The 26,670-nt window shown below is 55.3% G+C and overlaps 1 protein-coding gene across 6 annotated transcripts in view; it reads left to right on the top strand.

Moving 5' to 3' along the window:
- Positions 1-4,776: 4,776 nt before the first annotated feature.
- The window catches only part of SLC12A7 (solute carrier family 12 member 7), a 76,018-nt gene continuing 54,124 nt past the window's right edge, over positions 4,777-26,670 (top strand). For all 6 annotated transcript variants that reach the window (XM_064270380.1, XM_064270358.1, XM_064270371.1 and 3 more), the window contains exon 1: positions 4,777-4,965. In XM_064270380.1, the coding sequence (XP_064126450.1) occupies positions 4,812-4,965 (154 nt within the window). In that variant the 5' untranslated portion in view covers positions 4,777-4,811. The remainder of the gene's footprint in view (positions 4,966-26,670) is intronic.

Here is a 26,670-nt window from a genome sequence, read left to right as displayed (position 1 = left end):
CCCTCCCTCCCCCGCTCCTTCTTCCCTTCCTCCTCCCTTCTTCACTCCCCTTCCTCTTCCCCTACCCCTCATGGGCTTCTCCTCCCCTCCTCCTCCTTTCCCCTTCCTCTTTCTTCCCTCCTCTTCCTCTCTCCCCCTTTCTCCTGGCTTCTTCTCCCCTCCTCCCCTTTCCTCCCTCTCTTCCCTCTTCCTCTTCCTCCTCCTTTCCTCCCCCCACCTCTCCTCCTCACTCAGGGTCATGGGGTCCAGCAACAGAGTCCTCTTCCCTTTCCCAGGCTGGCTGGGCTGCCTGAGGACAAACCAGGGAGCTTTCAGAAAGATGTTTCCAGTGCCCCTTCCAGCACAGCCCCTTCCCTGCTGCCCCAATGCCAGAAACACGTTCACACCAAGAACAGTGTAGCCACTCCCTTTGCCGGCTTCCTGACGCCCTGAAGGCCTGGCAACCCTGTGTGCACATTCACTGAACGTCTAGTCCCGAGGACTCAGGAGAAGGGTCATCCCTCCGAGGCCTGTGCGGAATGGAGGACCCCAAGGCGGTATGTTTGTGACTCAGAGGAGAAGGCCCTAGTGGGCACACATGTCCTCCAGCCGTCCTGCTAGAGTGACTGGAACTTCCACTTCAGAGTGGCGGAGTGCAGCAGGGGCCATGGGCGAATCTGCCTGCGGAGCGGTGACTGTGTCCACTGGCCACCCCAGCGCCCAGCTTGCCCAGCGTGTGGTGCCACACCACAGAGCTGCTGTTGGAGCTGACAAGGGTCTGTTGAGGGCGTGGGGCTCAGTTGACAACTAACTTCCAAAAGGATGATGACGGCACTGATTGAAGCCCACCACATCTGTTTAAGTCCACCAGCTTATAAGGACATTTAAAAAACCTTTGGAGCATGATAGCAAACCGATTTGCTACCTTGAAAACGGCTCAGTCAGGGAGATGCAGGAGGAGCCTTGGTGGCATGGTGGTTAAGCTCTTGGCTGCTAACTGAAAGGCTGGTAGTTTGAACTTACCAGCCACTCCCTCCATAGGAGAAAGATGTGGCAGTCAGTTTCCGTAAAGATTTACAGCCTTGGAAACCCTATGGGCAGTTCTGCTCTGTTCTGCAGGGTCCCTATGAGTTGGAATCAACAGCACTGGGCAAGGGAGATGCAGCAAGGGTTTACCTGCAGGAAGTGCACCTTCAGTAGCCAAACTCTGGGCAAGGAAGCTGCCCATGGAAAATTACTCCAGTGAGTTAATGGCAGGCAAATGATGCCTTAGGAAACCACTATTTTGCACACCCTGATGAATTGATAAGGAGCCCCTGGTTGAGGAAACAGTTAACAAGCTTGGCTGCTAACTGGGAAGGTTGGCGGTTTGAGTCCACCCAGAGGTGCCTTAGAAGAAAGGTCTGCTGATCTCCTAAAAATCAGCCATTGAAAACCCTGGGAGCATAGCTCTACTCTGACACACATGGGATCATTGTGAGCCAGGGTCAACTCTACATCTTTGGCTGAATCAATAAATCTAGACATGAGCACTAACGGCTGCTAATATCACAAAAAGAGTGGCAACCAGATGTTTGCATCCCATTGAAAGAACACACCACCCCTAAGAGTGTTGTGACAACTGAGCCTGAACCCCATCAGGCTTCTGGCTCCAGGTGCCCGTTCCCAGGAAACAGGCAGGAGGAGTATGCTCTGCTGGCAGGAGCTTGGCATCAGCAAACCCAGAGCGTGGGAGCCTGTATCCAGAGCCTTGGAGGCTCCATCCTGCAACAGATAGATTGTATCCAAATAGGCCCCAGGAGGCTGCAGATACCTTGTAAAGGAGAGGAAGGGTTGAGGGGAGGCTGTAGATAAAGAGATGGAGAAGACATGACATTGAAAAATGGGCAAAACCCCAGCTATGGTGTATATGGGTGTACTCCGGATGGAAAAAAACATAAAGAAATGGAAGGAAGTGGTTGTATGTGTCAGAAGAAGCGTTGCTTTTGGGGGGAGGAGTGGGGCTGGGACTGGGTCTGGGCTCATGCTGGGGTTTCTGGGGGCTGGCAGCTCTTGCTTTTGAGAGACAGTGGTTACAGGGTGTTGATCTTATAATAACTCACTAAACTAAACTTAGAAAAACAAGCAGCTCTGCTCCCACCCCAGGTCTCATCTACAATTTACATGAGCACAACAACTGATTTTTTTTTTTTTTTAAATTGTGGTAGCCATGAGTTGGAAAAGACAGGAACTAACGACAAGTATCTATATAACAAGACATTTGCCATTTGAACATTCTTCACTTGTGCGACTCAGTGACATTCCCCATGCTAGGCAAGCACAGCCACTATTCCTTTCCAGGTTTTTCTATCACCCTTAACAGACACTCAGTGCCCCCGAACAGTACACAGCTGGCTCTTACACCTGAAAGGTTGGAGGACCGACCACAGTCTTTGGTTGTTGTCAACAGGAAGGTTTTGTAACGGCTGAGAAGGTGGACTTTCCTGTTGAGAGCCGGACAAAGCTCTCAACTGCTGCCTTCGTTCCCGAGGGCTGCTGAAACACAAATACCAGGAGTGGGTGGCTCTAAAGGACAAGAATTCATTGTCTCACAGTTCTGGAGGCTAGATGTCCAAATCAGGGCACTGGTTCTAGGGGACAGTCCCTCCTCATCTGCAGTCCTGGGAATGCTTTCACATAGCATCTAACTTCCCCTTGACAGCCTGTCTCTCTGTGTGGCTATTCTGCTCACTTTATAAGGAGCCATTCCGAGGACCTCATTAACGTAACAAAAGAGAACTCTGTTTCCCAACCGGGCCACGTGCACACGGAGAGGGATTGGGATTTCAACATGTACTTTGGGGGGACACAATTCATGCTGTTTTTGTTAAAAAAAAAAAAAAAAAAAGTCAGTTCTGGCTCATAGCGACCCTACACACAACAGGATGAAACACTGCCTGGTCCTGAGCCATCCTCACACTCATTGCTGTGTTTTAGACCATTGTCGCAGCCACTGTGTCAATCCATCTCCTTGAGGGTCTTCCTCTTTTTCAATCCATAACACCTGCCAAGTGACCTGTATCTCCTGGGCCTCAGTTTTCTTACCTGTAAAATGAAGGGGTTGGGCCCACGGATGATCTCCTGGGGTTACAACACAACTGGGTGAAGCGGAGACCGGGCCCTGGACCATCCAGGCCAGCCCTGGCCGTCAGTGCTGAGTTCACAGATGCACCTCCCCAGCTCTCCATGTGGCAACCAGGGTAATAAATTCCGCCCCCCAGCACCCACACTCCTTGGTTACCCAGAGCAAGGCTCTGATCATGTCAACAAAGCCGGTCTCTCCCTGGGAAGAGCACGGGAAAACAGTTTTATCCTAGGTGTGTGTGTGTGCGGGGGGCTTTCCCACTTCTTCCATCCCTGCTGACCCTGGAGAGGCGGCTGAAGACCTCCAGAACCGCCTTCGGCCCCTACCTTCATGACAGACCCTCTTGAGCACCCACTGGCCACTCCTGTCCCTGTCCACACCCAACCCTGCCATGGTGCGAGGTGGAGGGGGAAGGTGGGGGCAAGAGTGTGGATGACCTTCTGCAGCTGGCTGGTGTTGGGGTGTGGGTGAGGGGCGGGGCCAGGGAACTTTCCAGAGCTGCCCAGGCCTCTGGCTTCTGTAACACCTGCTTTCTCCCAGCAGGGACAGAGGGTGGAACTGGCCACCCTAAGGCTATTCTCTTGTCTCTCCTTGGAAATAGGCTTTCTGAGATTGGTGTTTACAGTGCACAGAAAAAGAGGAGCCCTGATTTCCCACAGCCCAGAGGAACTCAGACCCCCAGCCGCCTCCTCAGCCTATAGAAACACACACGCGTTTTTAAATAGGATTAGGCCATTCAGTTTTTGTTTTTCACTTTGTGATATATTGTGGCCATTCTGGCTCACAACACCTAGTTTCTACCTTATGGTTGCAAAACGGTTTTGGGGTGACTCTGTGGCTTTAGGTTAACTTTTTAGACCAATTCTTTGTTGGTGGACATGTGGCTGCCCCTAGTCCTTTGTGTTATTCCTTAGGGGACCCACCAGGCTGGTGAAGACAGGAGCCACACCTGAGTCCCCCGGCTGAGCATCCCTTGCCTTCTCTAATGAGGGCCCTGATCATTCCCAGGGTGTCAGGTCCACAGTCTGGGGGTGTCTGCGCCTATCTGGCATGGGCTGCCCCAGACAGTGCCCTGGTCAAGTAACAGCCCAGGACTTGGTGCCGGCTTATGTTCCCTGTGAACAAGTGTTCAGGCGCTCCTCTCCCCTCTCCTTCGCTGGCCCGTTGGACCGAGGGTGAGGACGGGGGTTACTGCCCCGCGGGGTGGGCCTCGGATAGTGCGGGAACGCGGCGCCCTCTGCACAGGGGTGGGAAGTGTGTGTGTGTGTGGAGGGGGGTGATGCCTCCTGCGGGGTGAGGGACAACGCAGGGGGAGGGGGACTGCCCTGACGAGAGGGGGACGGGCAGTGCAGGAAAGGGGGCACTGTGGGGTCGACTCCCCGCAGCGGGACCAGGCTGGGATGGGGGGTCCCGCTCGCGCAGGCCTGGGGGCCGGGAGGCTCAGCGCGGCCGGGGAAACTTTCCTGGGGACGCAGGGCTGGCGGTGGGCAGGTGCGTCACCTGGACCCGGGCGGGGTCGGTTGGTCCGGGCGGGGGCGGGGTCTTTCCGGGATCTGTCCGGAGCGGGAGGCGGGGCCGGCCTGCGGGCGGGGTCGACCCGGGGGCGGGTCTGGGGGCGGGTCGCCGTCCGGGGCGGGGTCACCGGGGCCCCGGGAGCGGTCGCGCGCGCGGGCCGGCGGACGGGAGCGCAGAGGCGCCGGCGACCGCCATGCCCACCAACTTCACCGTGGTGCCGGTGGAGGCGCGGGCCGACGCGGCGCAGGCCCAGGACGGCGGGGACCAGGCGGCCGGGCAGCCGGAGGCGCAGGGCTGCCCCGAGGGCCGCGCGGGGCCCGAGCCCGACTGCCCGAGCCCCGGCCCGGGTGAGCGCTGGCGGCGGGAGGCGCACCTGCAGACGCAGGCGGGGCGGACCGAGGGGAGCGAGGCGGCGAGGGGCGCTGCGGGGCTGCTGGCTCCCGTCCCTTCACTTCCAGTCTCCCCCCGTCGGTTCTCCTCGCTTCCCCCTGCTCCTCCCCCGTAGTTTCCCTCCACCCGGGACTCCTGAAGGCCCCCCACCTCCCAGCCCTCTCCCCTGCACCCCCTGCCGGCACGGGCCCCCCCAGTAGTGCCCCTCAACGGTTGTGGGCTGCTCCTCTCGCTCCCCTCTGCCGCACCCAGCCTCTGCGCGATGGGCGACCCCCAGGGGCACTTTCTGTGGCACGACTCGGTGTGGGGGAGGGTCTGTGACGCACGTTGGGGGGCAGCTGTAGAGACTCCCCAGGTGAGGGGGCTCTACCGCCCATAAGCACCCCCCCGGTGGGGCGCCGCGGAGACCCTTGCCGGCTCTTCCTGTTTCCTCCCAGGGGGCCTGAGCTCTGTCCTCTGCAGTGAGCAAAGGGCCCGATAAGCGCTGGCTGGAGTCCCATTCCCCATGGCCTGACCTTGGACAGTCTGACCCTCCAGGCTTACACAGAACGACAGCCCCAGGGCAGGGTCGGGTGCAGTGGGCCTCGGGGGCCCATTCCTCCATCCCCCATCCCAGTCTTCCTTTGTTGGTGGGTGGGTCCTTGCACGAGCTGCTTGTTCTCTGTGCTGTTCAGGGTGCTGAGGGCCCTTCCTGGCAGGGTACATGAGCGTGGTAGGCTAGCGTGGGGTGCGTGGAGGAGAGACTTCCAGATAATGAAACGTAGCCACCCTGCATTGCACTGGGGTGCCCAGAGGACACTTGGACACTGCCTGTGTGGCTCCCGGCCCCAGCATGACAGGAAGGGGGCAGGGTCACAGGTGATGGGTCCTTCTGAAGCAGGGGTGCAGGTCGTTGTAGCCTGTGGCCCTCGCAGGCAGAGCCAAGGACACCTGTGGGCAGTTCAGGGAGACTGGGAACGCTGGTGAGAATGCCCCTTTTGGCGTCCCTTCCTGTGGGTGAGGGGTCAGCCCGGCTTTCCTGCACATGAAGGTGGCAGGTGGGACTCTCCCCTCTCCTTGGATGGTCAGGGACAGGCCACCAACAGGAGTGTTTTGCACAGGTAAACTGAGGCAGCAGAGCCAGCACCTTGTCATCTGCTCAGTGGTGCAGCCTGGTTGTGGTTCCTAGAGGAGCCTGGGGACACCTGTCCAGGCCCAGCCTCCTGCCTGTTGCTCCGCCTTAGGCAGCTGGTTAGCTTGCTACCGGTCTTCAGCTGGAGACTGTTTCCTCCTGCCCGCTCTTCCTCTCTCTGGAGCCACCAAGCTCAGAAGCAGTGCTGGGCCTCAGACGGTGGGCAGCTGGCCAGCTGAGCACTGTGGCCAGGGCGAGGAGGGCTATGACTTCCAAGGGCAGGTTGGTGCCTTGGCCTGTCCTCCCTCTTTCTGAGAGGGTCTGCCTTCTCAGCCTCAGTCTCCTCAGCTCCCACCCAGGATAGGCTGAGGTCCATGTTGTGTGGGGTCCGCATTGCACAGAGGTTCATGTTGAGCATTCGAGGGCCAGTTTCCATACCACCTGACCCAGAAAATCTGGCCGCACTGAAATAGATTCCTGACTCTATTGCGGATCAGCTGAACCCTCTGGGAGCCTGGGTGGCTGGGACCTGGGAGGCCTTCCTCTCAGAGATGTTGTGGGTAAAGTGAGTTTGGGAAACCCTAGCCCAGGGGTCCTCAGAAGCACCTGGGCCACTCACAGCCTCTGGGGTGAGGCCAAGATGCTCCTTCTCACGTGGTGTGGGGAGGATGGGACAGCCAGAGGGGCAGGCGCCCCTGTGAGGCCCACCCCAGGCTGACCAGAGCTTATCGAGGCAGCCCTCGGGTTTGCCCGGACTGGTGGTGGCGTGGCAAGGTCCCTCCACGACCTGGAGCTGGAAGGTACTGGAGTGCCCGTTAGCGGAGCCCTCCCCAGAGCCCTCCCTGTTTTCAGTGCAAGGGTCTCCACGGGAGACTGCGATCACACACAGTGGGTTCTCCAGCCCTTGCCATGGGGGCCTCAAGGGCACTGTGACTGGGCAGCATGATGCTGGCTGAGCACTAACCTTGAGCTGTCCCTGCCATGGGGTCCTGGCTCTGCATGGCGGGCTGTGCCTGTGACCCCGGGCACCGTGTGTCTGCCTCCTTGAGTGCCTGGGCCTGCCTTGGCGGTTTCCCCTTTCCTCCCAAAGCAGTGGAAATTGATCGGCAGGAAGGGCAAGGCCAAGGTGAATGTTGATTTGTGCATCTTAGCTTCCCCCTCAGACGACTCAGGGATGGGCTTTCCCGCCACTCTCCCTGGGGGCCTGGGGCGCCAGTGATGTGCTCTCTGAATGACTGGAGGTTGTCTTTACTGGGGGCTGGGGAGCTGGGTTCCCTTCACCCACCCCGGGCCATCACGCCTTCAGCATTTCTGGTGTGGAAGACTTGTTTTGATGTGAAGAAGTTTCTCATTTCCCCACGAAGGACAGGCTCGTTCTATTTCTGCCTGCTCCCTGATACGTTCTAAGTGTATAAACTGCCTTCAGCAGGTGGACCTGCTTTACAGAAAGGGGGAGGCGAGGAAGACAATTATGTTGCATGTGTGGATGGTTTTGACTTCAGAGCACAGGCTAGCTGACCTGGGTTAGCCTCACTCTTCCTGCACTGTGGTCAGGGTATTCGTCCCCCAGGTCGTGGGGTGGTGCCTGGAGGCCTTGGGCAGTCTTACATGAAACCACACAAGGACTGGGGGGAGGGCCGGCCTGTCCCCTCTGCCCCGCGATCCTTGTGTCTGAAGGTACTGCTTTCCGGCCCAGGCCCACCACTGTTTGGAGGACCCATGCCCCTGGGAGAGGTTTGATGGGCGGCAGTTGCTGTCACCTGGACCCAGGCTGTCCCTGGTCCCTTGCCCGCTGCTCCACTGTGACCCTTTGTTCCTCGCATGGAACTTGCCATGAGTTGCCTTTCAGCTCCTCTTGACGGGCTGCTGTCCTTCTGACTCTGTTCCTCTTTTCAGAGGCAGCTCATTCCTGCTCTGATTTGGTGCCTGTGGTTTAGCACGTGTTGATGACCTGTGTCTCCAGACGAGCTGACAGACATTCCCGGGGGGCGTCATTTTGTCCCTGGTGGGTGTGCAGGAGCAGGCTGGGTAGGGGGCCACAGCTTGAGCAGGCAGGGGGCTGCGGGAACCATGACTTGGGCCGCAGACCCCAGCGAGCTTACCGCAGGCGTGGGGGCTCGGACAGGGTGGCACTGCTCTTGGGCTCATCTCGGGGACACTGCTGGGGCCTGGGGTCCCAGGGAGCAGTGTCATTAAGAACTGAGACAAGGGAAGCATCACCTAGCTGTGTCCACGGAGTAAGGACGTGGAGAGGACAGCTCCGATCACAGGTTTTGGGAGGAAAAGGACATATCACGTCATCCAGGTGCAAAAGACCCTGGAGGCAGGGCAGGCGCTGCACGCAGGCTCTCGGGCTCCTGGCTGCTCCTGTTTGACCTGCCCTCTGCAGAGGCTAGGATCCTGGAGGTCAATTAGGAAGGTTTCAGTGCATGTTGAGGGAGAGGGGGTCACAGGATATGCATGGGGTGCACCAAGTTCAGATTTCAAAGGCACCAGAGAGCAGGGTTGAGGCCACTGTGAGCTGGGACCCCAGGCCCTGTCTAGCTTCTCCTGCACCCCTTAGGGTCCCTGCTGTCCTCGGGGGCAGATCCTCTGGTTACACATCACGTGATGAGTTTAGATGGTCTTGCTGAGCCTGTGTGTGCATACAGGTTCATGTGTGTGCATACATGTTCATGTGTGTGCAGCTGTGAGGGTGCATGTGTACAAGTACATGCGTGTATGTATGCATGCACACATGCACATGCTTGTGTGAGCACGTGCATGTGCATGTGCATGTATGCGTGCTTGTGTGAACACATGTATGTGCATGTTTGCACGTATGTGCACGTGTATGTGTGTGATGTGCACCCATACACATGCATACATACATCTGTGTGTGTGTGAGTGCACATGTATGCATATAATGTGTGTGTGCACATATACATGTACTGGGGGATTCAGAGAGAGCTTGCCAGTCGCCCGCAGGTGGCCACACAACATTGGGGTACTGGGGTGCCCCCTCCTCATGAGGAAGGTTCCTGCATCCTCTGTGGCGGTGGAGGACGTGATGGGCCTATCATTGTTCTGGGTCTGAAACCCCTTTCCCAGCTCATGGGCCCTTTGATCAGGGCAAGGAGCCAGTTCCTCCTGTGCCCAGCTCCATGGGGTCTTCTGGAAGACGGGTGGATGGGAGGTGCCTGTGGGAAGGCTGTGAGGCTGACCCAGGCAGTGGTGGTCACGCAGCCCTGGGGCTCTGGCTGGGCAGCGGCGATGGTCTGGCCCAGGCAGCAGTGCCCCTGGAGTCCCAAGCAGATGCCACTGGCCATCCGACCACCAGTCTCTCAGACCTAGCCTCCCCAACTTGACCTGGGGTCCTCCAAGCTCTGGAAGGCAGGACTGTGGCTTGGGGGGGGGTGCACCTCTCGGCCCATGCCCTGCATGTTGCCAGCCTCGGGAGTGTGAATGAGGGCGGAGCTGTCTGCAGACCCCTCTCCTCCTGATTGTGAAACACCGAGGCTTGTATGGTGACCTGGGCCCAAGACAGGCGTGATGCGATGGGGCCACTGGGTGGTGGTTGGGCCAGTGGCTGGTACCGTGGGGTCCTCTGCCCCCTGGGCTCTCACGGGGAGGTGGTGGCAAGGACCTGGTGCGGCCACTCACCTGTGCTGTCAGCTCCGTGGCTGGGAGACGGGGGCCTGCTGAAGTCATTGCTGCATCCCCCCCACCTCCGCGCCTGGTTGGTTCTGGCTACCGTGGGATCCAGTATCTGGTAGGGGCGGGAAAGGCAGGACCTCTGAGGATGTCTGGCCCACGTGGAGGTGGGCACGTGGTGCTGGATGAGGTCACACATGCCTTCTAGCTCCAGACTACCCTGCCCTGTGGCACTGACCTCCCTGCATGGGCTCCACTGAGTTCTGGGTCTTTGTCTCCATGTAACTGACCCTGAATGACACATTTTATCTCTGTGTGCGCGGTTAGCTGAGCTTGTGATGGAGGCTCCTAGAAGTGGTTGGTCAGCACCGGGGTTGGGAATGGGCTGTCACTGGGGGGCGAGGAGGTGCCTGGGGGCCTCAAGAGGGAGCTCCACGAAGTCCTTGGGCCCCAGTGGGTGGGGGGCTGTGTTGACTGTCCAGGGTCTCAGCAAAGCCGAGCTGTGGTGACCATGCCTGAGCCCACTGGGGTCAAGCTGCAGTGTCCATCTGGGGCAGTAGGGCGGGGCTGGTCTGTGGACTGTGGGGAGGGACCTGGGCGAGCTGGCTGTGTCCCCTGCAGGGATGGTGTGAGGAGGCTTGTCTCCTGTCTCAGAGACCGGACAGGGCTATGGGCCAGAGAGAAGAACTGAAAGAGTTAACACTGTTCCTTTGTGATGGGGGGACTCCACAGGAGAGGGGGCCTGGTCTGCGCTGATAAGCCCAAACCTCCTGGAGCATGTGGCCCTGGCTGCCAGCCATTCCGAGCCTGGGCCCCCTGTCCATGGCCTCTGGTGTTGCACGTGACCTTGAGCCCCAGGCACAGAGCGCTGGTGAGTGGTCCTATGGGCTGGGTTCCCATGGCCAGGGCAGTGTGGCCGTGGCCCTGTGATATGGTGACGCTGTGATTCGTGCGGCTGGGGCCTCAGGGTGCCTGCGGAGACGTGGCCACGTGGCCTCCCGCCCGCCTGGTATGGCTTCCTCTCTCGGGCAGTTTCTGTTGGAAGGAAGCAGTCAGGGCGGGCAGGGAGAGCTGGGTGAGTCCTGTGTGAGGGGGTGGTGCTCCACTGGGAGTCGGCTGTTAAACTCCCATGCTTTGGGGGTCTTCAAGAGGATCCCGCACAAAGCACCTGTTGCCGAGGGGCCCCTGCGTGTCAGTTGCGTCTGTGTTGGTATTTAGGAGGGGGCAGGCAGGCTTGGTGCTGGAGCTGTGCCGGGACAGGCTCCATCCTGGAGTCTGTGGCTCTGTCCTGGCGTGCACAGATGGGCAGGTGCTTCTGCCGTACTCTTGTCAGCACGCACAGCTGCATACATGCACACTGGTCAGCATACACATGCACACTCATCAGCATGCACACCTGCATATATGCACACTGGTCAGCACACACATGCATACTCGTCAGCATACACACCTGCACACACGCACACTGGTCAGCACACGCATGCGCACTGGTCAGCACACACCTGCATACATGCACTCTGGTCAGCACACACATGCACACTTGTCAGCATACACACTCACATGCACACTGGTCAGTACACACACCCACACACATGCACACTGGTCCGTACATACACCCACACACGTGCACACTGGTCCGTACACACACACACACACACACACACAGTGGTCCGTACACACACCCGCACACGTGCACACTGGTCCGTACACACACACGCACAGTGGTCCGTACACACACTTGCATGTTAACACCAGCCAACAGCAGGGACTGATGCGCATGTGCGACATGAGGGGACTCGGTGATGGGAGCCCGTGGGAGCCTTGCTGTGTGGCGTGTTCTGCAGGCACTGGCAGCTGACCCCTGACCCAGTTTCAGGTCTGGGTGACCTCACCTCGCCTGAGCGTCGCCTTCAGAGTGACGTGACCCTATGAGCGGTCTTCACTTGGGTTTCCTGAAGTCTCTCTTTGTGGCCGCAGACACAGGGCCCTGTCTTATCTCCAGCCAGCTGCAGCTCAGGCTCCCCTTGGCCGTCTCGAGGGAGAGATTGAGTGGCGTCACGAGTGAGTGCCTGGTTCTTGGGTTTCCCTCCCTTTATGGGGCCTTGGCCACAGCTCTGATTCTGCCTGTGTCAGTGACATGAGCTGGTCCCATGGGTGGGGGGTCCCAGATGCCCCTAGTCTGGGTGGGTGGGCAGGCGTGTGCCCCATAGCCCTACCCCACCCTACATTTGCCCCCAGCGTGGGCTCCATCGTGGGCACCTGCCCCAGCCACCTTGTGAGCCTCTGTTCTCCCAGGACGTGTGGGGTGAGATTCCTGTCTTTTGTGTCCAGGGGATAGGGCCAGGACAGCACAGGCCACGTGACCTGCCGACAGCAGTCCCAGGGGAGGACATCCCGCAGCCCAGCTCCTGGGTTCCTCTCATGTTAGGGTGGGTCTCCGGATTCCTCCGGCCAGTGGTGGACATACTGCCCTGGCTTGCTGGGGACTTTCTGAGGGCCACTTCCTTGTTTACTGCTGATGTTTGCGCCGGGGCCTCTGGACATAGAGGCAGGATGTTCCCTTGGGACTTTCCTTGTTTCTAGACTCCAATGAGTCTGAGTTTAAACGAGATTAACATGGTTGAGGTGGCCTGTGCCCAGATTGTGAGGGAAAGACTCCCCTAGTGGTGTGGGACGAGCCCTGTTCTCTCCGTGACACGCCCCAGGGGTCTTCCTGCTGCCCTTGCTGACATCATGAAGCCTGCCTTCCAAGGGCTCCAAGGGTCAGCGGTCCCGTGGTCAGGTTCAGCGTGTGCCCAGCATGTGTGTCCCAGCCGGCAGCGGGGCGCCTCACTTGGTCCTCAGATGGTGTGAGTGCCCCCCTCCCCCGCAGCTCAAGTGGTGGGCTCGAGGTGAGCGTGGACGCGGCCTTCCTGCAGTGGCATGGGGTCCCCTGGCAGCCTGGGAACACCTCTTCTGGGTGTCTTTAAACCCATCGTCTCTGCGGCAGTCATGTTCTTGTCTAGCAGGGCCGGGCAGTGCTGGGACCCAGACTGCAGAATGGCTGTGAAGGCGTGTCAGGCTGTTTAGGGGACAAAGGCTGCCAGAGGAGAAGCTGGCCAAAGACAGCACCATGGAGACAGAGTGGCAGTGCTTAGGGGCCAGAAGGTGGCTGGAGGCCCCGCTCCTGGTGACCACGGTGACTGGGGACCACACAGTGGCTCCCAGCCACACCCTGTGCACTGTGTTTACAGCCACGTGGTTTGTCAACATACTGTATTTTTAGGACAGTTTCAGTTCCCATATCCGTACCCGCACCCAGTCCACTGTTGCGTCAGCGAGGCCCCCTTGTCCCAGTCGGTAAACCAGAGTCCGTGCCGTGTCGTTGACTAGCCCTCATCCTCTCTCAGAGCCTGTGGTTTCCTCTAACACCCTCTCCTGTCCCAGGACCCCATCCAGGACTCTACGTTCCCATCTAGTCGTCAGTCTCCCAGGCCCCTCTGGGCTGTGGCAGGGCCTCAGATGCCCTCATTTTTTGATGGCTGCCCAGTTTGAGAGGTGCTGGCCAGGTATTTGTAGGAGGTGTGTCTGCAATTTTCCTCATGGTTAGGCGGGGGCTGCGGCTTTGGGAGGATGGCCTCAGGTGAGGGGTGCCCTTCTTGTCACATCACATCTGGGAATATGCTGTCAGCGTGGCCTGTTCCTGACGATGTTGGCCCCATTGCCTGGCTGAGGTGGGGTTCTCCAGGTCTCTACTGTGAGGTGTCCTCCATCGCCTAGCTAAGGTGGGGTTCTTCAGGTCTCTACTGTGAGGTGTCCCCTATCACCCCTGGCTGAGGTGGGGTTCTGCAGGTGTCCACTGTGGGGTGCCCCCATCACCTGGCTGAGGTGGGGTCCCCCAGGTCTCCACTGTGAGGTGTCCCCCATCACCTGGCTGAGGTGGGGTTCTCCAGGTATCCCCTATGAGGTGTCCCCCATCACCTGGCTGAGGTGGGGTCCTCCAGGTGTCCACTGGGGGGTGCCCCCATCACCTGGCTGAGGTGGGGTTCTCCAGGCCTTTCCACTGTGGAGTGCCCCCCCTTGCCTAGCTGAGGTAGGGTGCCCCCCTGTCCACTGCACTCTCAGGAAGCAAGTCACTATCTGTGGGCTGGGAGAAACTGGAGAGCTGAGGGTCTGTATGGATTGCTTGGAGTCTTCTGCAGGGGAGCTTCATCTCTCCTCCCCTGATTATTCATGTACTCAGTCATTTATACCAGCTTGGGTCCTGTTTACTGACTGCGTAGTCTAGGTTATGACCCAGGACTGACCTGCTGCTGTCAAGTCGTTTCTGAGTTATGGACCCCGCGTGTCACAGAACAGAGTTTCTCCAGAGGATTTTCTTGGCTGTAATGTTTTCGGAAGCAGATTGCCAGCCTTTCTGCCAAGGTGCCGCTGGGTGGATCAGTGTTCGAGAGCGTACAGTTTGAGCCTCCCAGGGAGGGACCTGGGTACTAACTGCGGTGGTGTAGACTCTGCCCCGTGGTGACCCCGTGTTGGGTCATTTATGGCGTGCAGCCATCAGCCTCCTCCCCTGCCTCTGTGCCCCTTCTCCATGGCAGTTTCCTGGTGCAGGCGACCCTGTGCTCCTGCGTGGTTGCTGTCAGGTGGCCGTCTCGGGGACAGCTCAGGCAATGGGACCGCCGGCTGAGGTTGAGCGCAGGTCCGCCTCTGAAGAGCGGGGAGATGCATGGGAAGCTGCGCCTTTAGCTCCTGCTCAGAAAGCTGACCCACCTGCCTCACACTGACAAGCAGCAGAGCTCCAGTGCCTTCTGAGTTGCTGGCACAGGTGGTGAGCTTGGAGTGCAGAGCCAGGGGCCAGGAGACCATGGCTCAGGTGGTTCAGACGTACGCTGGTGGTCAGGGCTTTGCTGATGGTCAGGGGCTTGTGTTGATGGTCAGGGCTTTGTGCCGACGGCCGGGGCTTTGTGCCAACGGCCGGGGCTTTGCTGTCGATCAGGGCTTTGTGCCGACGGTCGGGGCTTTGTGCCGATGGCCGGGGTTTTGTGCCGATGGCCGGGGCTTTGCTGTTGATCAAGGCTTTGTGCCGATGGCCGGGGCTTTGTGCCGATGGCCGGGGCTTTGCTGTTGATCAGGGCTTTGTGCCGACGGCCGGGGCTTTGTGCCGACGGCCGGGGCTTTGCTGTTGATCAGGGCTTTGTGCCGACGGCCGGGGTTTTGTGTCGACGGCCAGGGCTTTGTGCCGATGGTCGGGGCTTTGTGCCGATGGTCGGGGCTTTGTGCCGATGGCCGGAGCTTGTTGTGTTTCAGTTCCCTACAGCACCAGGGGCCTTGCCTCAATCCTCCTGAGGCCCCAGTCTCTGGAAGGCTCTACATTGTCCTCCAGGCATCCTCCCTCTCACTGAGTGTGGGCAGTAGGCGCTGACGTGTGGGAGACTGGAGGTGTGGGGGTGTGCAGGGTTGGTGGTGCTGCCTTGGGGTGCTCAGCAAGCCCTCCTGCCCCTGGAAGGCCCACTCATCTGGCTGAGCGACTGGTATGGCTCATGCCTGTATAGCAAGAGGGACTGGCCCTTCTGTTCCTCCCAGAATTGTGCTTTGTCCCTAAAGTGGGGCGTGGAGGGGCATGTTGGGCCCATCTGCCTCTCCAGTTGGGACGTGCTGTTCTCGGAGGATATGGGCTCTGAGGCTGCAGACGCTGGGTTTGTGGGTGTCACCTGGAGGAGGGGGTTCTCGTGTGGGGATGTCTGAGCTTCTGTCTGCACAGTGCTGTCCCTGCACCAGGCACCGTCCACGGGCCTCTGCTGGCACCGGGCCCCTGGCACCTGTGCCCCCTGGATGTGGCAGCCCAGGTGCTCTGGTGTTGGTGGGTCACGGGTGGGGCAGTAGAAGGTGCTGTGCAGGGAGGGGAGTTCAATTTGCTGTCTCGGAGACGTGCACCACGCATGGCACCCTGGGCAGGAGGTGTCTGCGTCCTCGCCTTCCTTGCAAGGAGGGCTGAACCAGCCATGCTGGGGTGTGGGGCAGGGAGCCCATATGTCTGCGCTCTTGGGGGCGTCTGCGGGGCAGGCACGGGCCCACATCCCCATGCCACAGGCCCATCTGTCTCCTCTTAAAACACCAAGGCCGGTCCTTCTGAAAGCTTCAGAAAAGAATGCTGGGAGGAAAATGCCATGCCAGCTGGGGGCGGTGGGCTGCTTCTGGCTCAATGTTCCCTCTGTGTCTGCAGAGAGTGGCTGTCGAAGAATGAGAGCCCCCAGCCTCAAGCCTCAGTGTTTCGCAGCTGACCTCGACTTTTTGGAGTGCAGCTGCCATCAGGGTGTGAAGCCGCACACACAGAGGGCCAGGTCAAAGGCCAGGGGTGAAGGGGCATGATTTTGCATTTGCTGACCTTCAGGGTCTGGAGCCCAAACACCACATTCCAGCTTCACAGATTCAAAGAGCACAGCCGCCCATGAGGTGGGGTCTATGGAGCCCTCCGGGGTCTGGAGCTTACTTGGTGTGCTGGAAACTTCTCGACCATGAGGCAGCAAGCAGTCCCTTCTCCTGTAGGTGACCCCTCCAGGGTAAAGGTTGTCCATGAGGCAGGGTCCCTGGGTGCTCTCAGCAACCCTAGGCCTGTCCGAGTGCCTTGGGCGGGGCCCCGTGTGACCAGGTCTGTGGCTCTCGTGCTGATAAGCTGGGCAGACACGGAGCCAGGGACCCCCAGGGACGTTTCTGGACTCTGAGCCTGAGGTCACGCCCTGCTCGGACCTTTGGAGCCATTCCCTAGGAACGTCATAAAAACTCATAAAATCTCGTCTCCAGTCCTGGCCCCAGGGACAGGGAGGGAGGGATGTGTCAACCACACTCAGGAGAGGAGATTGGCCGAGACAGATGGGAGCTCCTAAAGCAGCCCTCTAATTCGAGGAGGATGGGGGAAAGGGTGGCTGAGGGGAACTGGGGGGCTGTGGGGACTTCTCCCTTGGAGACTGGCCCTGCAGGGACCTGGCAGGAGGAGGGGTCTGACCAGATGGCCAGGAATGGGAGACCAGGAGACGGAGACTGGGAACCGGGGACTGGGCTGTCTGGCTCCATGCCAGCGACTCCATCCCAGGGCGCGAACTTGACTCGGCGTCTCGGTGGGGGAGGCCACTCCTCATCCTGCCAGGCGACACCTACCCGTCTGGGGCCTCTGGGCACTTGCTGTGGACGGGTCCGTGTACACTTCTAGGCACGCACGCTGGTCTGTCTGTAACCTGCTTTGTCCCTGGCGCAGCAGAGGGGTCCTGAGTGAGGCACTTGAGAGGGGCTGCTCCCCATCTGGACAGCACTCCAGGCTTGTGATTCCATGCTCACAGATGTCTGGGTTACATTGCTTTGCACCGAGGTGCTAGGAGCCAGAAAGACGGGGTCAAAAATGAGATGCAGGAAAATCGAATCTGGGTGAAACCTGAGACCGGGCTTGCTCTGGGCATGGAGGTGGAGCTGCTGGGAAGGAGAGAGGGACATCCAGGCTAGAGGCCCAGGCTGGAATCCGGGCTCCATCTCCATGCGTTCAGGTACACAGGTGTGGGCCAGAGGCCGGGCTCTGTGTAGGAGGTTCAGATACACAGGTGTGTGCTGGTGGCTGGCCATTGTCTATATGGGTTCAGGTACACAGGTGTGGGCTGGTGGCTGGGCTCTGTCTTCAGGTGCACAGGTGTGGGTTCAGGTGGACAGGTGTGGGCTGGCTGCCAGGCACCCTCTCGATGGCTTCAGGCGCGCAGGTGTGTGCGTCATCAGAGCTCAGCCATGTGCATATCATTGTGTAAAGTTTATGCCAAAGTTAAACCTGTTCAGACAGTGGCACCGGGAGCAGCACCTGCTGAGGGGGAGGGGGAGGGGTGTGTGTGCCGGCTATGGCCCTCAGAAAGATGTCTGCCGTGGAGGGACAGGCGATGCTGGATGTCACCAAGTGTCTGATTCCTGGGACTGCCAGGGCAAAGTACCACACAGTCAGGGGAGGCTTATGGCAACAGAAATGTATTGTCTCTTAGTTCTGGAGGTGGGAGTCTGAGGTCAGGGTGTCAGCAGGGCTGTGCTCCCTCAGGAGGCTCTGGGGGAGCAGCTTTCCTATCTCAGCTTCTCGTGGCTTCCAGGCTCCTTGGCCTCCAGCTGCAGTGTCACTTGGCTATTCCTCTGTCTCTCTCTCTCTGTGACCTCACATTAACTGATAACATCTCAAAGACCCTGTTTCCAAACAAGGTCATGTTCACAGGAACTGGGGTGACGACTTGAACAGATCTTTTTAGGGGACACTATTCAGGCCAGGAACGAAGGGACTCCAGGGGTGGGGCATGGGGTTCACAGGTGTTTGGAATTTTTCCTAATATCCAGGTAAAAATGAAAGATGTGTGGCTTACCTGGCAGTCCTGAGTCTGAGGGCCTTTTGGCACCCAGTGCTGCCCACCACCGTCTGTATGGGCAAAGGACTGGGGTGAGGCAGGGCCCTAGCACAAGCCACCGGGCTCCTTCATAGGAGAACCTTGTGAGGGGCTGCTGACCAGACGCAGCAGTCTTCATGGGGGGTCCGGCGTGACTGCAGGGCCCGGTCGAGAAGCCAGGGCCTCTGAGGGCAGCTGTGTGGGGCTGTTTCTGAGGCGTGCAAGCCCGTGTGCTGAAGTTCCTCACAGCAGGGCAGAGTGTGCTGGTGTGGCCAGTAGGGGCTGTTGCAGTGGGGAGAGGCGCGAAGGGGCAACTTGGGGTCCCAGCGACCTCTCTGGGGTCTGACAGGGAGCGGGTGCAGAGGGAGGTGTGGTGGAGCCCCTAAGACTGGAAAGGTGCTTGGGGTTGGGGGTGGAGGGTCGTTTATGGAGAAGAACGGCAGCGTCCTGGGCTGACTGAGAGAAACGGAAGCCTGTTACTGGCAGACGGCGGAGCACCACTCTCTTCTCTCAAAAAAGACTATTTTTTGGAGCAGCTGTGTTGTCCTGTGCCATTGAGGTGATTCTGACTCATAGCGATCCTACAGGACAGAGTAGAACTGTCTCATAGCGGGGCTGAGGCTGTAATCTTTACAAGAGCAGATCGCATGTCTTTCTCCTGAGGAGCTGCTGGGTGGGTTAGAACTGACAGCCTTTCGGCTAGCAGCGAGTGGTTAACCATCGTGGTTAACCATCGCGCCACCAGGGCTCCTTGGAGCAGCTGTCGGCTTACAGAAACATTGCACAGAAGGTGCAGTGAGCTCCTGTGCTCACAGCTTCTTCTACTGGTAACATTTTGCATTCCTGCAGTACGTTTGTCACAACTGATGAACACTTACTGATAAGTTGTTGCCAGCTAGAGCCCACGGCTTACACTGGCTTCACTCTGTGCCTACAACAGTCCTGTGGGTTTTGACAGAGGCATCTTGTCACATGTCCACCATTACAACATCGTGCGGAATAGTTTCACTGCCCTAAAAATGCTGTGTGTTCACCCCTGGAACGTGGGATCACTCCTGATGTGGACCTTGGTCACCCGGCCCAGGACGTGTGCCAGGCTTCCCACTGGGAAGTGACTTTGTTCCTGGAGGTGAGTCATTGAGGCCACCCACTCTCAAACCCCCTCCCCCCGACATTGTTGTAGCCTAGGAGTTCTCACGGGCTGTTTTTATTCAGTGCTGTAACCTGGCACTGCCGTTCTGTTTTTACTGCTCAGACGTTGGAAACAGTCACATTGCTCTTGAAACATTGGATAGTAGGGAATTGGTAACGTTTTTGCTTTTAGTTACATGCCTGTAGGTGTGCTACGGAGGAAGGCAGGTAAAGGTGAAGGAGGCGGGGCGGAAGGTTCTAGAAGGCCAATGACTGGCCTGGGGCTGCTGTGGTCATTACATGTGAATCCTAAAAGTCTCAAAAGAGCAATCGCAGAAGTGCCTGCTCTGCGGCAGAAAAGCAGCAGTCTGGCGTGAGCGTCCCTTCAAAGGGCAGAGGTGGCCGGCGCCAATCCAAGCAGTGGCTGACTGTGCCTTTTTCCGGTGGCTCTCGCTGAGTTCCTGCTGGTTTTTAAATCACGAAGGACTGTTTCTGCAGAAGACACCACCTGTGTGAGCTCTCCTGCTGTGATTTTATCTAGGGCTCTTTCAGCATCTGCTTCATTAGCCAACACAGAAAACACACGGGCCTGTCCTCCCGAAGCCACAGGCTAGGGACAGCCTGGTTTCGTGGTGGTTTCCACAGATGAGACTCTTCCATTCACTCCGTTTTAAAGGGAAATTCCACTTTGGTCGCCGGGATCCTCGGGCACCTTCCAATCCTTGTCTTCCAAACCGAAGTGCCAGGGCTCAGCTGTCCTACGGCAGTTTCAGCAGGTGCATCCACCTGGGGACCCGGGTCCCCCCGCCTCGGTGTCTTCTGATGAGGGAGGGATGAAGCTCTCTGCCTGATTTGTTCCATCCTAGACTTGTGGGAGCCCTGGTGGCTCAGCGGTTAAGAGCTCTACTGCTAACCAAAAGGTCAGCAGTTTGAATCCACTAGCCACTCCTTGGAAATCCTATGGGGCAGTTCTACTCTGTCCTATAGGGTCGCCATGAGTCGGAATCTACTCAATGGCAATAGGTAGACTTATTGAGGAGCCCTGGTGGTGCAGCGGTTAAGAGCTTGGCTGCTAACCAAAAGGTCAGCAGTTCAAATCCGTCAGCTGCTCTTTGGAAACCTGTGGGGCCGTTCTACTCGGTCCTGTAGACTTGTTGAAAGATCATAGTTTTAAAACTTGATTAGTTGGTTTTACTCAGGATAAAGCAAACCCATGGTGCCAGTCTTGGTGTGAAGTAGAGTAGTGCCTTCAGAGAACCTTCTGGGGACTCAGCTCCATTTCTGTGGCCCCTACTTGCACAACACGGTGGCATTATAGGATTGAGGTTCATGTTCCATGGTGTTGTTTGAATCCTTCCTTGTGCTTTTAGTGTAATTGTGCAGCCTTAACCTGTTGCCATCGAGTCCATCCCAACTCATGGGCCCCCGTGTGTGTCAGAGTAGACCCCTGCTCCATACAGTTTTCAGTGGTTGATTTTTTGGGAAGTAGATTGCCAGGTCTTTCTTTCAAGGCACCTCTGGGTGGACTCGAACATCCAACTTTTTGGTTAGCACTGTTTGTACCACCCAGGGACTCTTGTGTGTGCTTTAAGATGTTATGAACTTTGTTGTCTCTCAACTCTCGGGAGATCCAGAGCTGGGCTTGGGAGCCCCCTGTTGTGACTAGGCCCCACTGTGATGCTTCTCCTGACTTCCTTCTGCCCTGGCTTGAATGCTGCCCTGACGAGGCACCATTCTCTGGGATCGTTCTGTGACCGATGGCTCTGGAGGCTGCCGGCCTTCCTTGGTCTTGAGTGGAAATGCCGGCCTCCCTCCCGTTTAACCCCTTCCTCTAGCAGAATGTACGAAGTATGAATCTAGGAAAATTAGAAATCATCAAAAATGAAATGGAACGCATTAACATCGATATTCTAGGCATTAGTGAGCTGAAATGGACTGGTATTGGCCATTTTGAATCAGACAATCATGTCGTCTACTATGCTGGGAATGACAACTTGAAGAGGAATGGTGTTGCATTCATCATCAAAAAGAACATTTCAAGATGCATCCTGAAGTATAACGCTGTCAGTGATAGGATAATATCCATACGCCTACAAGGAAGACCAGTTAATACGACTATTATTCAAATTTACGCACCAACCACTAGAGCCAAAGATGAAGAAATAGAAGCTTTTTATCAGCTGCTGCAGCCTGAAATTGATCAAACATGCAATCAAGATATATTGATAATTACTGGTGATTGGAATGTGAAAGTTGGAAACAAAGAAGGATCAGTAATTGAAAAATATGGCCTTGGTGATAGAAACAATGCTGGAGATCGAATGATAGAATTTTGCAAGACCAACGACTTCTTCATTGCAAATACCTTCTTTCACCAACATAAACGGCGACTATACACATGGATCTCGCCAGATGGAACACACAGAAATCAAATTGACTACATCTGTGGAAAGAGATGATGGAAAAGCTCAATATCATCAGTCACAACAAGGCCAGGGGCCAACTGTGGAACAGACCATCAATTGCTCATATGCAAGTTCATGCTGAAACTGAAGAAAATCAGAGCAAGTCCATGAGAGCCAAAATATGACCTTGAGTATATTCCACCTGAATTTAGAGACCAACTGAAGAACAGATTTGATGCATTGAACACTAGTGACTGAAGACCAGATGAGTTGTGGAATGACATCAAGGACATCATCCATGAAGAAAGCAAGAGGTCACTGAAAAGACAGGAAAGAAAGAAAAGACCAAGATGGATGTCAGAGGAGACTCTGAAACTTGCTCTCGAACATCGAGCAGCTAAAGGAAAAGGAAGAATTGATGAAGTAAAAGAACTGAACAGAAGATTTCAAAGGGTGTCTAGAGAAGGCAAAGTATTATAATGACTTGTGCAAAGAGCTGGAGATGGAAAACCAAAAGGGAAGAACACCCTCAGCGTTTCTCAAGCTGAAAGAATTGAAGAAAAAATTCAAGTCCCGAGTTGGCAATAGTGAAGGATTCCATGGGGAAAATATTAAACGATGCAGGAAGCATCAAAAGAAGATGGAAGGAATACACAGAGTCATTATACCAAAAAGAATTAGTCAATATTCAAGCATTTCAAGAGGTGGCATATGATCAGGGATCGATGGTAGTGAAGGAAGAAGTCCAAGCTGCTCTGAAGGCATTGGTGAAAAACAAGTTTCCAGGAATTGATGGAATATCAATTGAGATGTTTCAACAAACAGATGCAGTGCTGGAGGTGCTCACTGGTCTATGCCAAGAAATATGGAAGACAGCTTCCTGGCCAACTGACTGGAAGAAGTTCATATTTATGCCTATTCCCAAGAAAGGTGATCCAACCAAATGTGGAAATTATAGAACAATATTATTAATATCACACACAAGCAAAATTCTGCTGAAGACCATTCAAAAACGGCTGCAGCAGTATATCGACAGGTAATTGCCAGAAATTCAGGCCAGTTTCAGAAGAGGACGTGGAACCAGGGATATCATTGCTGATGTCAGATGAATCCTGGCTGAAAGCAGAGAATACCAGAAGGATGTTTACCTGTGTTTTATTGACTATGCTAAGGCATTCGACTGTGTGGATCATAACAAACTATGGATAACACTGTGAAGAATGGGAATTCCAGAACACTTAATTGTGCTCATGAGGAGTCTTTACATAGATCAAGAGGCAGTTGTTCGTACAGAACAAGGGGATACTGCATGGTTTAAAGTCAGGAAAGGTGTGCATCAGGGTTGTATCCTTTCACCATACCTATTCGATCTGTATGCTGACCAAATAATCCGAGAAGCTGGACTATATGAAGAATGGGGCATCAGGATTGGAGGAAGACCCACTAACAACCTGCATTATGCAAATGACACAACCTTGCTTGCTGAAAGTAAAGAGGACTTGAAGCACTTACTAATGAAGATCAAAGACTACAGCCTTCAGTATGGATTACACCTCTACATAAAGAAAACAAAAATCCTCACAAGTGGACCAATGAGCAACATCATGATAAACAGAGAAAAGACTGAAGTTGCCAAGGATTTCATTTTGCTTGGATCCACAATCAACAGCCATGGAAGCAGCAGTCAAGAAATCAAAAGACGCATTGCATTGAGCAAATCTGCTGCAAAGGACCTCTTTAAAGTGTTGAAGAGCAAAGATGTCACCTTGAAAACTAAGGTGTGCCTGACCCAAGCCATGGTATTTTCAATCACATCATATGCATGTGAAAGCTGGACAATGAATAAGGAAGACCGAAGAAGAATTGACGCCTTTGGGTTGTGGTGTCGGCGAAGAATGTTGTATATACCATGGACTGCCAAAAGAACGAACAAATCTGTCTTGGAAGAAGTATAACCAGAATGCTCCTTAGAAGCAAGGATGGCGAGACTGCGTCTTACATACTTTGGACACGTCAGAAGGGATCAGTCCCTGGAGAAGGACATCATGCTGGGCAGAGTACAGGGTCAGTGGAAAAGAGGAAGACCCTCAACGAGGTGGATTGATACAGTGGCGGCAACAATGAGCTCAAGCACAGCAACGATTATAAGGATGGCTCAGGACCTGGCAGTGGTTCGTTCTGTTGTGCATAGGGTCGCTATGAGTTGGAACCGACTCGACGGCACCTAACAACAACAACTAGCAGAAGTGGTTCTGGGAGTCACAGCCCCGCAGCCCCTCAGGTTGGGATGTACTTCTTGGGCCCTTGCTGCCCATGGCCACCCCCTCCTCAGCATGTGTGCTTGTGCCGCCTCCTGCGATTGGTGCCTCCTTGGCCCCGAGCAGCCTTCTTGGCTGTGTTCTGACCCAGACTGTGGTGTCCATGGCACCACCAGGGGCATCGGGTGGAGGCAGCCACTGGGCACTCGCGTTGGCTTGCACCTGGAGGCTGTTATGCCCTGGATTGGTGTCCTGAGGCCTTAAAATGGGAGATATTTATTTTCGCAGTTTTGGAGATTGGGAACCTGAGATCAGGGTGTCCGCAGAGCCGGTTTTCTCTGTTTGCTCCGGGAGAAGGTCCTTTCTTGTCTCAGCTTCTGGTGGCCCCAGGCTCATTGCTGCAGCAGAACTCCGACTGGGCTTTGTGGGTCTCTATGTCTCTTCTGCTTTAAAAGGACACCGTTTATATGGGTTTAGGACCCAGCCTGCTCCAGTATGACCTCATGTTAACTTGACCAAGTTGACCCTGACTCAGGGTAACCCTGTGTGTGTCAGAGTAGAAGTGTGCTCCATAGGGTTTCTGGTGGCTGATTTTTTGGAAACAGCCAGGCCTTTCTTCTGAGGCACCCTGGGTGAACTGGACCCCCAACCTTTTGATTAACCACTGAGCGTGTTCATTGTTTGTACTACCCAGGGACTTCTCGTGTTAACATCTTGTTGTTGTTAGGTGCTGTCTTCTCAGTTCCAAGTCATAGCGACCCTATGTGCAACAGAACGAAACGCTGCCCGGTCCTGCGCCATCCTCACAGTCGTTATGCTTGAGCCCTTCGTTGCAGCCACTGTGTCAACCCATCTCATTGAGGGTCTTCCTCTTTTTTTGCTTGCGCTCTTTACCAAGCATGTTGTCCTTCTCCAGGGACTGCTCCCTCCTGATAACACGTACAAACTATGCGAGACTTAGTCTCGCCATCCTTGCTTCTAAACAGCATTCTAGCTATACTTCTTCCAAGAGAGATTTGTTCATTTCAGTCCCTGGTATATTTGATATCCTTCTCCAATACCACAATTCAAAGGTGTCAATTATTCCTCAGCTTTGGTCTTCCTTATTCATGGTCCAGCTTTCACATGCACATGATGTGATTGAAAATACCATGGCTTGGGTCAGGTGCACCTTAGTCTTCAAGGTGACATCTTTGCTTTTCAAGACTTTAAAGATGTCCTTTGCAGCAGATTTGCTCAATGCAATGTGTTTTATTTCTCGACTCCTGCTTCCATGGGTGTTGATTGTGGATCCAAGTAAAATGAAATCCTTGACAACGTCAGTCTTTTCTCTGTTTATCATGATGTTGCTAATTGGTCCAGTTGTGAGGATTTTTGTTTTCTTTACGTTGAGGTGCAATCCATACTGAAGGCTGTGGTCTTTGATCTTCATCATTAAGAGCTTCAAGTCCTCTTCACTTGCAGCAAGCAAGGTTATGTTATCTGCATAATGCAGGTTGTTAATGAGTCTTCCTCCAATCCTGATGCCCTGTTCTTCTTCATATAGTCCAGCTTCTCGGATTATTTGGTCAGCATACAGATCGAATAGGTATGGTGAAGGGATACAACCCTGATGCACACCTTTCCTGACTTTAAACCATGCAGTATCTGGTTTTTCCTGTCCAGCGACTGCCTCTTGATCTATGTAAAGGGTCCTCATGAACACGGTTAAAGGTTCTGGAAGTCCCATTTTTTGCAGTGTTATCCATAATTTTTTATGATCCAGTTGAATGCCTTTGCATAGTCAATAAAACACCAGTGAACATCCTTCTGGTATTCTCTTCTTTCAGCCAGGATTCATCTGACATCAGCAATGATATCCCTGGTTCCACGTCCTCTTCTGAAACAGGCCTGAATTTCTGGCAGTTCTCTGTTGATATACTGCTTCAGCCGTTTTTGAATGGTCTTCAGCCAAATTTTACTTTGTGTGTGATATTAATGATATTGTTCGACAATTTCTGCATTCGTTAGATCACCTTTCTTTGGAATAGGGATAAATATGGATCTCTTCCAGTCAGTTGCCCAGGTAGCTGTCTTTAAAATTTCTTGCCATAGATGAGTGAGCACATGTTAAGTTGTTGCTGTTAGGTGCCGTTGAGTTGGTTCCGAGTCATAGGTACCCTGTGCATAGCAGAAGGAAACACTGCTGGGTCCTGAGCCATCCTTACAATCGTTGTTATGCTTGGGCCCATTATTGTAGCCACTGTGTCAGTCCTCCTCATTGATGGTCGTCCTCTTTTCCGCAGGGGTGGTGAGATTGTGTCTTACATACTTTAGATATGTTGTCAGGAGGGATCAGTCTCTGGAGAAGGGCATCATGTTTGGTAAAGTAGAAGGTCAGCGGAAAAGAGGAAGCCATGTTAACTTAGGGTCTTTTATTTCCAATAGGGACGGGGGTCTGGATGGCAGTGGATCTTTTGTGGGATGTGATTCAGTCCATAGCACACTGTTTGCATTGTCCCCGTGAACTGTTTGTTTTGTGAAAGCATCATTCTTCATTCAGTACTCCCAGGTCATGCATGGAGGCCACCGAGCGGTGTCGTGGAGATCTTCCACCCTGTTGTGCAGGGGATGCATGTGTGTGCGTATGCTTGTTTACCTGTGTGTGTGTGTGTGTGTGCTTCTTCAAGGCTCAGTGTCCCAGACCTTAGGAACACCAGGGGAGCACCACCGACCTCTCTATGGTTTACCTATGAGCAGTGTAAGT

The sequence above is a fragment of the Loxodonta africana genome, chromosome 2, assembly GCF_030014295.1.
Source record: "Loxodonta africana isolate mLoxAfr1 chromosome 2, mLoxAfr1.hap2, whole genome shotgun sequence".
NCBI lineage: Eukaryota > Metazoa > Chordata > Mammalia > Proboscidea > Elephantidae > Loxodonta > Loxodonta africana.
The sequence above is the reverse complement of the archived record's forward strand: the minus strand, read 5'-3'. Positions and strand labels throughout refer to the sequence as shown.